Source organism: Tachysurus fulvidraco, chromosome 24 (assembly GCF_022655615.1).
Source record: "Tachysurus fulvidraco isolate hzauxx_2018 chromosome 24, HZAU_PFXX_2.0, whole genome shotgun sequence".
Classification (NCBI taxonomy): domain Eukaryota; kingdom Metazoa; phylum Chordata; class Actinopteri; order Siluriformes; family Bagridae; genus Tachysurus; species Tachysurus fulvidraco.
In genome coordinates this window covers 14,480,163-14,492,522 of record NC_062541.1, presented here as the reverse complement: position 1 = coordinate 14,492,522, position 12,360 = coordinate 14,480,163, and the positions used below count along the sequence as shown (strand labels likewise).

General features: G+C 40.6%; 1 protein-coding gene and 1 long non-coding RNA gene across 6 annotated transcripts in view; one reads left to right on the top strand and one right to left on the bottom strand.

The window, feature by feature from the left end:
- Positions 1–12,360, bottom strand: part of mmd2a (monocyte to macrophage differentiation-associated 2a) — an 18,583-nt gene extending 6,223 nt beyond the window's left edge. The window contains exons 1-3 of one of the 5 annotated variants that reach the window (XM_047807752.1): positions 7,274–7,333; positions 323–399; positions 109–190 (exon numbers count right to left, since the gene is read on the bottom strand). In XM_047807752.1, the coding sequence (XP_047663708.1) occupies positions 109–190; positions 323–345 (105 nt within the window). In that variant the 5' untranslated portion in view covers positions 346–399; positions 7,274–7,333. Of the gene's footprint in view, positions 1–108; positions 191–322; positions 400–477; positions 551–7,273; positions 7,592–12,042 lie in introns of those variants that run through there. The other 4 variants (XM_027159283.2, XM_047807753.1, XM_027159282.2 and 1 more) reach the window with 4 other exon arrangements.
- Positions 5,513–7,000, top strand: LOC125140131. The gene is made up of 2 exons (XR_007139367.1): positions 5,513–6,502; positions 6,664–7,000. It is a non-coding gene; the product is annotated as an uncharacterized LOC125140131 (long non-coding RNA).

Sequence of the window (12,360 nt, the reverse complement as noted above, 5' to 3'; positions counted from 1 at the left end):
TGCCAAACAAAATACAACCACCAGCATCTCCATCTCCATCACTTTCACCATCAGCCCCCATGTCTTCACAGATCCACCTAAAATATCATGAGGTCAGAGTTCACCTACTCCATGTGTAGCACAGTTGGCTGCATGTTCGTACTCGGTTGGTTGATATCTTTTGCTGGATGGAACCCGGCAGTTCATGAACCTGAAACAACAAAAACAAATCTTATCTGATTATCATTATTTATTCGTTTATACATTTTGTGCACATTCATCATGATCTGTCTCAGAAACAAAGCAGGAAATGTTTGTGGAAGATGTGAGGAAGGTGGAGGACCTGGAGAAAAGCCTCATGAACATGGCGAGAGCATCTCAATCTCTGTACAGACGTTAACAGGAGCTACGCGTGTAAATCTAAAGAGGAACACAGGGAGTAAATGCAGTCTACTTTGGTGGTATTGGGATTCAAGGTCAAACATGGTTAGAACTTACAGTAAGCTGAAGCTCAAGCTGAAATCACATGTTGAAAATTTCCACAAGGAAAAAAAAATTGAGTTTTACAAGTAAATTAGTATCTTATAGAGTTTGGAGGAAAACTCTATTACTGCTGGTTAAGATTACAGCTCGTTCTCACCTTTTTGTGATATCAAAATATATGAGAGAGAGAGAGAGAGAGGAATAGAGAGGGGGGGAGAGAGGAATAGAGAGAGTGTGTGTGTGTGAGAGAGAGAGAGAGAGAGAGAGAGAGAGAGAGAGAGAGAGAGAGAGGAAAAGATAGTGTGTGAGAGAGTGTGTGTGAGAGAGAGAGAGATAGAGAGAGAGAGAGAGAGAGAGAGAGAGAGAGAGGGGAAAAGCTCGTGTGGTGACGCGCGTTGTGTGAGCGAGGACGCAGCAGTCTCGTCGCGTTTGTGTGTGCGCCGCTCGCGGCTCGCTCTCTCGCGCGCTCGCAGCTGCGCGCCTGCGGGCTCGCTCGGACCCTCTCTTGTTGTGTGTGTTGTGTGTGTTGCGCGCGCGCGCGCGCTCGCGCTCGCTCGCGCTGCGCGCGCCGCGCGCTCTGCGAGCGCGCGCGGCTCGCGTGTGTGTGTGCGCGCGCGGCCCCGCTCGTGTTGTGCGCTCGTGTGTTGTGGTGTGTGCGCGCGCGCGCGCGCGCGCGCGGCCGCGCGCGCCTGCTGGCGCGCGCGCGCGCTCGCCTGCGGGCTCGCGCGGGCCCCGCTTGTGTTGTGTGTTGTGTGTGGTGTGTTTCGCGCGCTGCGTCGGTCGCTCGCGCGTCGCGGGCAGCCGTGCGTGAGCGTGGCGCGCGTGTTCCGCGCGCTCGCGCCGCGGTGGCGCGACGCGCGCGCTCGGCTGCCTGCGGGCGCCCGCGGCCCCTCTCGTGTGTGTGTGTCTGTGTGTGGGCGCGCCGCGCGCGCGCGCGCCAGCGGCGCGCGCGCGCGCCTGCGGCGCGCGCGGCGGCGCCTGCGTGCGCGCGCGGGCCCGCTGTGTGTGTGTGTGTGTGTGTGGTGTGTGCTGTGCGCGCGCGCGCTACGCGCGCGCGCGCGCGCGCGCGCGCGCGCTGCGCGCGGGGCTCTGCGCTCGTGCGGGCGCGCGTGCGCTCTCCCGCGCGACGCGCGCCGGCCCCGCCTTGTGTGTGTGTGTGTGGTGTGTGTGTGTTCGCCTCGCGCTCGCGCTCGCGCTCGCGCCTGCCGCGCGCGTGCGGGGGGGGGGCCGCCTAGTGGTGTGAAGAGGTTGGGTGAGAGGACGAGAAGGAAAGAGAGGATATAAGTGTGTGTGGTGTTGAGATAGAGAGAGCAGAGACAGAGAGAAGAGAGAAGAATTAGGGGAGAGAAGAGAGGAAAATAAACTTATATGTGTGTGTTTGTTGTTTGTGTGTTTTAGTGGTGTGTGTTTTTTTTGTGTTAGCTAGATGCTATATTCTATAATATTAGAATCGATATAATCTATGAATGAGTGTTATAGATATATATTAAAAGAGATTATTTTTTTAAACTCACTATTTTTTTTTTGTTTTTTTTTTTTTTTTTTTTCTCTCTCTCTCTATCTCTCTCTCCTCTCTCGCTCTCTCTTCTCTTTCCTGTCGTTTCGCTCTCTACTTTCCCCACTCTTTTGTTTCGCTCTCTTTTTTCTTTTTTTTGTTTTTTTTTTTTTGTTTGTGTGTGAGAGAGAGAGAGAGTGAGATATTATAATATAGGCATATAGATAATTATGAGGGAGAGAGTGAGAGGAAGAGAGAGAGAGTGTGTGTTTGTGTGTGTGTGTGTGTGTGAGAGAGAGAGAGAGAGAGAGAGAGAGAGAGAGAGAGAGAGAGAGAGAGAGAGAGAATGATGTCAGCTATGTGGAAACACATACTATATGTTTTATCTATGTAGATTAGTTCATGACCAATAATTTAAGGAACAGGTTTATGACCATATTCTGAAAATGACTCAAATGTAAAATGAGCACAAATTTGCATGTATGTAGTTTCCAGAGAAAGAAAACAGTGAAAGCAGGCGATGTTCCTGTTTCTCTGGGGAACATTGGATTCGTCTTAGCCTCATTTATATATCCTGCTATATGTCCTACTATCTACACTAATTCTACTGATTCAAGCAATAACAGTAATAATGACTGGCTTTCAGTACCTTAAACTCAAGCAGCACGACTGAGTGAACGTGACATTAAGCTTCATTTCACAATTCTTTGAGGAAACTGGGCTCTGGTGTGTGTAAACCAGCCAAACTCACTCAATGCCAAACTAAACACGAATCCTCTGCTAACTATTCTTGAAGCTACGTCCCCTAACTGTTTACACTGGTGTACATCATACACGGCTGGGAAAATAAGCAGAATGACAAGGTCAGAGAAACAGGCAGCATTTTCCTAACATCTAAACTCCACTCCTGAATACAGCAGATACAAAGCTGAGCAAGAGCTGAACTTGTCCCACTCACACACAAACGTTAACAATTATTGACCTGTAGAGGCAAATCCCCTCTGGTTCCCTCTAATGAGTCATGCCTCTTTCCTGGCAATCATCGATTTCATCATTTTAATTACACGGGGCACGGTAGAATTAAAGAAGGCTTGGCTTTTTAACTACTCTTAGAGGTGATCCAAATTATTTAAAATTATAGACTTCAAATTCAATAAATCATGCAAGAGGGTGATTTTTGTTTAATCCCTGTTGATGACGCCGATCCGGAATCTTATTCTAATCCTGATCACGTTATGGGAATTTTCCCAGCACGTTGGGGTTGCCAGGCATTGGCAGGTCAAATCCGGGATGGAATCTGTCCATTTTTTTTTTTTTACATCACACAAACATTGATGTCAGTGTCACCTTGGCAACCAGTGGCTACAAAAAGACAGTAAGCTCTTGGAATGATGGAGTGGGAAATGTTTGCTTGTTGGTTTCGTCGTTCCACGGATATAAGAATCCTTTACAGCCAAAACTGTACATTTGTTTTTACCCAGAAAAAAGAAGTTACACAAAAAGATAGGGAAAAGGCGCACAACCAAATGTATGATCCATCCATCCATCCATTTTCTAGCGCTTCTCCTACACAGAAGACTGGAGACTAATCCCAGGGGACTCGGGGCACAATGCAGCAGACACCCTGAATGATGTGCCAGTCCATCACAGGACACACACATTCACACGGTACAGAGCATTCAAAGCCGATCAGCCCACAACACGTGTCTATGGACCGACAGAGGAAGCCGAGTACATTTCTCTAAATACTAACAACGTTAGAATGTTCGCACACTTTAAATATGTGCCATTCACCTGCCAGTCATTATACAATATACCTCATGAAGAGGGTTAATAACAACAGACAGATAGCTGGTTTAGTGTAGTTCTAAGTATAATATAAGTAAATATATTTTCTAACCAAACTGCATTATAATATCTATGTAAATACTTCAGACAGAAGACATTTTGCGTAAATAATGTAAAGCTGCAAATGAAAAAAAAAAAACAATTTTTTTTTTACATCTATAGCAAATGACAAGGAACCCTAATACCCTGAAATCTAATCTTAATATCATCTCAGCATCTTTTAGATCCATGTCATTTAACACTGCATATCTTTCTCTAATTTGTCTGTTAATAGATTTGATATCTGTTCATATTATGTTTCTTTTATTCATTATTATTTATTTTTTTATTCGTAGCCTGTTCATTTGCCAGTGTTTTTAACAAAACATCAAACAGGTCAACACAACACGGTTCTTCTCTTCGTCGAGCACACGATGTTTATGCTCCAAACCTTCAGGTAATGTACGCTTTACACACTGAGGAAAAAAGAAAGCAGAATCTTCACCACACACAAGGTATCTCTTACTCTGTGTCTCGTTTTGTGATTAAAAAGTCAGAAGAAATTTGTTTTTATTGTATACGAGCGATAAGTAGCTTGTCGCTACAAAGTTGTAAAACCCTGCTATAAGAAGATGGCGATTAAAGTAATATTTCCTATAAAACACATTGTGACAGGTTTTAAGAGCTCACAGATGAATAGTTGTGCAGAATATATTTCTAGTAAGTGTGATAACGTGGCAGACGGACAGACGGGCACGCTGCTTGACCTTTGTGTAATAAGATAAACAGTCTGTCAGTGCTACATTTAGTGTTGTGTTGTTCCACTTTTCCCCTGTGCACACTGATAAGCACACAGAGATCTGTTTTCTCATCTCTGCAACGGTTTCGTTATAAAGCTCGAACGTCACGAGCCGAATGTCAATCGTTTCATCGTTCTAACTGAATAAACCTCTAAACAGCTTAATGAACTGAAGTGATGGTTTGTGAAGTATTCTGTCTTCTGTATTATGTAAATAATATCTTTAGTACAGAGATGATTTCTCAACATTAGGCCAAGGGTTTGTGTCTGTATAAGAAGTGCTATTAATGACGCTATCAGTAAGCGTCCCATCTGACACTGGGCACATAGCAGCAAGATCTACATGATGTAATAATGTACAATATATATCACAGTGCATCGAGCTGTAATAGGAGTTTACCTTAAAAGAGGCTGCTATGTGTTTGCATAACGGAATAATCTTCCTACTGCCTATTTACTGCCACCTCCATAGTGTGAACATATGCAGTAGTAGTTTTTATGCTTGTTTTTTAGTTTTTCCTGCTGGAATATAATAGTGACACACTGAGCACTGAAGAAGTGAGCACTATGCCAATGCCTAGCGAAGCATAACAATCCTGATCTCTATGCCTCAATAGATGATTAATAGAGCTGTTCTGGGGTCCAAGTCCAAATTTCCTTTCAGAAATAACCCAGTTGCCTTCTCACACACTGCCAAACTAGCAAACTAACTCGTCCCGTTTAACTACGCAAACTTTCTGTATCGCTGAATTCATTATTATTTTGGCAATTTTATTGGGTTCATATTGTTTATTATTGTACACTTTAGTATTACTCAGTTACTCAGAGTATCAATCGATGATGCCACCTGATATCACATGTCAAGGCAATTGGACCTGTGTTGTAATCTGGAGTTATGTAAGAAGGACTAATGCCCCAGTTCTGGGCCTCCAACTTGAACATTCCTGCTCTCACAGGCTGTTCTGGTAATAAAGAATCCCAGCTGACTTCAAATGAGCTCATTTTATAAATCTGTTTATTTCCATGCCAATGAATAGATGAGAGAAATATTGCATTAAAAATATTTGTACAGAAATATACAGTAAGTTGTATCTGCTTTATGTTTTGGACTGACTGTTCAATGAATCCTTATGATTCCAGCATTTTTTTCAATTTGAATGTATTTTGCATTGAATCTGATTGATCTAATAATAAAAGTGCAGGCTTATATTAAATCTAACACGTTGTTTCTACAGGGTTGACAAAACAAAACATACACACACAACATTTTAGCAAAATGTTTTCCAAGTTGTTTTTTTTTTTTTTTAGATATCTCTTAACAATGACTTTAACCAAAGAAGGATATAAAGCTTCTTAACACACACCAAGTTGGCAACAGTGTCATGTGTCATATGTGATATATGACACATGACACTGTTCCCAACACTGGAAATAATCATCTTTGAGCTGCTAACATAATCGCACCACTCCATGGTTGATTATTTTTCTATGACGACACCGTGTCATGTTTTATTCCGTATTAACCAGACATGACGTAGACCAGGCCACTGTGACCAGCAAACGCACAGCAAGACCAGAACATAGTCAGCAATCCACAACGGACACCTCTTTACTCATGATCTTACCTATATGCCAGAACACACCTTCGTTTGGAGTCAGGAGACATAAATATTTAAGCACTTCATTGTGTTCGTAATGTCGTGATGAAACATTGAAACGTTTCACAGACATATGCTGTAAATATACATACATGAGTAGGGTCAGTGTTTTGGTTTTAAGATGCCACACACACAGACACACACACAAACACACATAAACACACACACACACACATAATGTCAAGGGTCTGTGAAGAATATGACCAACATGTCCAGTCCTGAAGAGAATTCAAGAAATGCAACCAAGTACAAGTCAGAATGGTTTGGAGAATTTCTACTGTATAAGCAGGATGATTTAAGATCAAATTAAATTTATTGCATGGTTTAATTAATCTATTACATCTTTCATTTGACACTGCAAACTGTCGCAAACTCAAAAGACTATTTGTAACATGTTTTTACTTCTTCTGCAAACTTTTCAGAGACTGTGAACTGAAAAGGAGGAACACAGTGAAGACGGAGTGACTGTTAACAAAAGACACAAAATACCGTATAGACTCATATAAGAAAATGAAAGGGTTTGAGATACAAGTCATCATCAGGCTGCCAGATGGAAAGGGCGAAAAAAAAAAAAGGGAAAATAAAGCTCTGCTTAGCCTGAAGGAAACGCTACCCCATCCTGTCAACATCCTTTACACACACATTCCTTCAGTCATAAGCAGACTACTCGGCTTGGATCACTGTAATACACTGCACACACATACTGTACAAGCACCTCAATAATACTGAGAGGAGAAAAATAAAAGCTACTTGAATTCACCTGATTGTTCTGATCTGTTTACTTTATCTACTGTGCAAATTCTTTTTTTTATGTTTGGTTTTGTACTGAATGTTTTTTTGGACCTACAGTATAACTTTGTAAATAAAGATCAGATACGTAGGATTAAGTGAATTGTATTTTAGATCTGTTTAGTGAAACCGTGAAGTGATAGATAGATAGATAGATAGATAGATAGATAGATAGATAGATAGATAGATAGATAGATAGATAGATAGATAGATAGATAGATAGATAGATAGATAGATACTCACAGCAAGTAAAGCTGAGGCTGAAAAGTAAGCAGTCTTGAATGCACTTTACCTTCCATACTTAGTATTCCTGAAATCCAGGCTGTAGATGAACATGGTGTGTGTGTGTGTGTGTGTGTGTGTGTGTGTGTGTGTGTGTGTGTGTGTGTGTGTGTGTGTGTGTGTGTGTGCAGCCCCTTCCTCCTGCTCGGGAGTCACTCTATCTCGCTGCACGTGAACACTGAGTACTTCTTTCTTTTACTCCAAAAAGTGCAAAGAAGTTCCAGCAAAGCCATAACCATGTCGTGTAACTGAACATGCTCCATTTGAGCTTAAACCAACCCCACCCCACCCCACACCACTTCACCCATCCCACACAGCAGGCTGGAGAGATAATATTAAATTCCCTGACCGCCCATTTGCTCCTCTGGAATAAACAGGGCAGCACACACACACTCACACACACACACACATGCACGCACGCACACACACACACACACACACACACACACACACACACACACACACACACACACACACACACACACACACACACACACACACACACACACACACACACTCCATCACTACTACACTTCTTTTTGTACATGATTGCATTGCACGACACAACATAGGTCAACGATTGTATTAACAAAACAGGAATCTTTTTTCAGGACTTTATAACATTTATATAACATTATATATATATTAAAAATTATACATTTTCACAGATACACATAATTCCAAAAAAATTCCACACTCAATCATCAGTGGTGTAATCATCAGCATATTGTACCTAATTGTAGTTCTCTACATTCAAATTTGGAGAAAGCTTAACAAGGCCAACAAGTCCATACGGTTTTTGTGTGCTTTGTTTTGTGTATCAAGAGCGCCCCCGTCTGACAGACACACAACACTGCAGTTCGATTTTAATTTAATTTAATTAATTCAATTTGTTTTGGACTGGTGTTTAGAGGGTTTGAGCTAGACACACCAAAGTTGCTATAGTAACTTATAAGACTGGCCTCTACATGTGTGCCAAATTTCATAACTTTCCTACGTACGGTTCTATGGGCAGAGGAAGAATAATAAGAACACTAACAATAACAATAGGTGTCTACGCCCCTTTGGGGCTTGACCAATAATAATAATAATAATAATAATAATAATAATAATAATAATAATAATAATAATAATAATAATAATACTCATAATAATCATAATAATCATAATAATCATAATAAATGACAATAATAATAAGAAAATTGATTATAATGATAATAATTGTACACTATAAATTCAAGTGCAATTGTCTAACTAGGAGCTTATGAGCACTAGTGTGATTTCTAAATTCACTTTAATGTAAAGTTCTTCCTGCTGAAGTCAACAAGCAGTACAGTCTGATACACAGGTTCCAAAACCCTGCCCTGGTGCTTACTCGAAACACATCTGATTGAACTAAAACAGCTAATAAACAGTCAAAGTGTGTGTATTAGAGGTGTGCAGGATATGAGCTTATCCAAGGCCAGGGATGGGAACCTGTGACCTACAACCTGCTGGTTTTATTTGTAGAGAACACATTTCATTTAGTTTTCTGGTTGTGCTTGAATCCATCTCTCGGCGTCAGAGAAATCCACTGGTGATCACTTATCAACCTACTTAAACCACCGTGGCTGAAAGCCATCAAAAGAGACTGCAGAGACAGGGTTCAGATTTTTAAATTTTAGAAATGTATGATGAAGACAACGATGATGAGGACAAACTCACTGAGACAATATGAGGAAGAAACCTTGCAAGGAAAGTGATTACGTGATAACATCTGATTGTCTGATTACAAATCATTTTCCTTCTATTACTGCAGACTATATGGTTAACAAATATGTATGCAATTGTGTAACCCGGGAAATTCATTCTAGTGTTAACATACTGTTTTTCTTTTTTTTTTATGAGTTATCAATTCTTCTCTGATGGAGACTTAAGGTGAAAACTGTCGCACTCCTTGCTTGTAAAGTTATATTACATATATTACAATTAGTGTCTATTATAGTGTCAATTATCTATCACACTTTTAAAGTCTTCATTTGACTCACTAATTGTAAATGCAGTAGAGCTGTACACACTTTGTGAGTAATACATCACATTAATTCAGAAACATCAGACTGAATGTGTTTGGTCCGTGAAGTGTTTTCTGTGTAATGTGTAATATAAAACATATTATTAATCACTTTAAATGGAAATACATTATTCTCATTTATATTCATTGCCACACTTGTAAATAAGAAGAAAAAAAAAAAAGTTTGTTGAAACCAATACATTAGCCATGTTATCCCAAGAGAATATATAATATATTCAACCATTAATTATGTTTGCTGTAATAGGGGAAAGAGAACTGAAGTGATGCATTAACAGACTGCAATTTTCTGGCAAACAGGGGTGACAAAGACAAATAAAACACTCCCTAAGGCAAGTTTTCAGTTTAAAGGTTTGCATTTTGTTATACAAAAGTGTTGTCAAAGCAAAACTTTTTGCATGTACACACTAATCCGATTTTGAATCCTTTTTAGATGTAATATACTATAATTCTGCAAATTCTCCACTCCAAGCTCCTAAGGCTCACTATACCCCCTTCCATCTGTCAGTGGATCACCAGCTTCCTGACACAGGAAACAACAGAAACACCTCCAGCATTCAGACAATCAGCACTGGCGCTCCACAGGGATGTGTCCTCTCCCCACTTCTATTCTCCCTCTACACTAATGACTGCACTTCAAGTGACCAAACTGTTAAACTCCTGAAATTTCCAGATGATACTACGCTCATCGGTCTCATCCAAGAGGCGATGAGTCTGCATACCGGCAGGAGGTGAAGCGGCTGGTGCTATGGTGCAGTCAGAACAGTCTGGAGCTAAACACCCTCAAAACTGTGGAGATGATAGTGGACTTTAGAAAAGACCCCTCAACACTACCCCCCCTCACAATGTCCAACAGCCCCGTTTCCATCTGTGGAGGCCTTCAAGTTTCTGGGCACTACCGTTTCCCAAGACCTGAAATGGGAGTGCAACATAAACTCCATCATCAAAAAGGCCCAGCAGAGGATGCACTTTCTACGTCAATTAAGGAAGTATGTACGGTCTGCCACAGGAGCTGTTGATGCTGTTCTACACTGCAGTCATAGAATCTGTCCTGTGCACATCCATCACCATCTGGTTTGGTGCAGAAACAGACTGCAACGACAGTAAAAACAGCAGAAAAAATAATTGCCACCCCCCTGCCCACTATCCAGGACTTGTACGACACAAGAACCAGAAACCAGGCAGGAAAAATCACTATTGACCCTTCGCAACCTGGACTCAACCTCTTTCAGCTCTTCCCTTCTGGCAGGCGCTACAGAGCTTTGCTTACTAAAACTCTCAGACACAGGAACAGTTTCTTTCCCCAGGCCCCTTATCACCCTGATTAGCAACTCACAATAATTATATTCACTGCTTCTTATCATACAGTAAGTACTGCATTATCAGGACTGTCAGTCATCGCATCATTTGTATATATTACACTCTACTGCTGCTGTATATTGTACAAAAAGCATAATATTACACAACATTGTTATTTGCACTCCCACACTTTACTGTATGTACATAACTGATCAGTCATATATTCTGTATTCATGTTTAATACTCATTCTGTCTATATTGTATCTCATCATCTGCATTGTCTTGTATAGTTTGTATAGTATAGTGTTATTTATGTCTGTACTTTTGAGAGTCACACACAGCTGGAACCAAATTCCTTGTGTGTCAACACACTTGGCCAATAAACCTGATTTTTATTCTGATTCTGATTCTGATTCTGATTATGTCAACTTTATAGTAACGATATGAAGACATAAGCTGTAAATAATATATAATAAAAAACAAACAAATAAATAAATAGGAGTAAATATGATATATCGAACACATACTGGCTGACTAATATTTTTTTAATTTAAAGGAATCTTACTTAAAATTAAATGCCTTAAATTTAAATAAAATTTAGAAAAGTTAGGATCCTGTCATGGTCCTGTAACATCAACACCGTGCTTTAGAAAACTCAGCAGAGTCTTTTTCACCTCAGACTCTTAAAGGACTTTATACTGCCCACTAAGGTGCTATGGTCCTTATACACTAGCACCATTGAGAGCATCCTGACGTGAAGCCTCACAGCCTGGTACAACACCAAGCAGGACAGGTTGCAGTCAGGAAAGTGTTTCTGTTCCCTGAAGGCAAACCCATAGAGAATGAGGAGGAGCTTCTTCCCACAGTCCATTCGAGCCCTCAACCGGAAGAACACCTATAGACTCACACACAACACTATCTTCCTCAAAACGGACCTTTTGCACACTATATATTGCACATTGCACACTTCACTTTGGGGCCCTTTTCAGAATCGGAATCAGAATCAGAATCAGAATCAGAATCAGAATCAGAAAGATCTTTATTGCCAAGTATGTTTTCACATACGAGAAACTTGTTCTAGTATATATAACATACTTGTCCACATTAAATGATTTTACTGATATATACCGAACAGATTTATCTATTTATTTGTTTATTTATCTGTTTATTTTATTTTATTTTATTTTATTTTAGTTTAGATATTTTTATTTTATTTTATTTTATTCTCTTTAATTGTATTTCTTCTTTGCACCCATTTTACTATCTTTTTCCTTATTCTTATATTTTAATAACTTCAATAAAGGACCAGTCATAAAACTCTAAAACATTTTACAACTTGTCATACTATGTATGTTATGTGTACCCCCTCTCTTCTCTTCTCTTCTCTTCTCTTCTCTTCTCTTCTCTTCTCTTCTCTTCTCTTCTCTTCTCTTCTCTTCTCTTCTCTTCTCTTCTGTGAAGTCCACTAGACTAAATCTAGGTTCCACTAGATATTGGAGTGTCTGTGTGGATTGTGTTCATTCAGCTACAAGAGCATTAGTGAGATCAGACACTGATGGTGTAAGAGTGAGGAGGTCTGGGGTTCCAGTCTGTTCAGTGGGGGTTGAGTCAGAGTCAGGACTCAGTGCAGGACATTCGAGATCTTCTACTCCAACCTTCTCACACCGTGTCTTCATGGAGA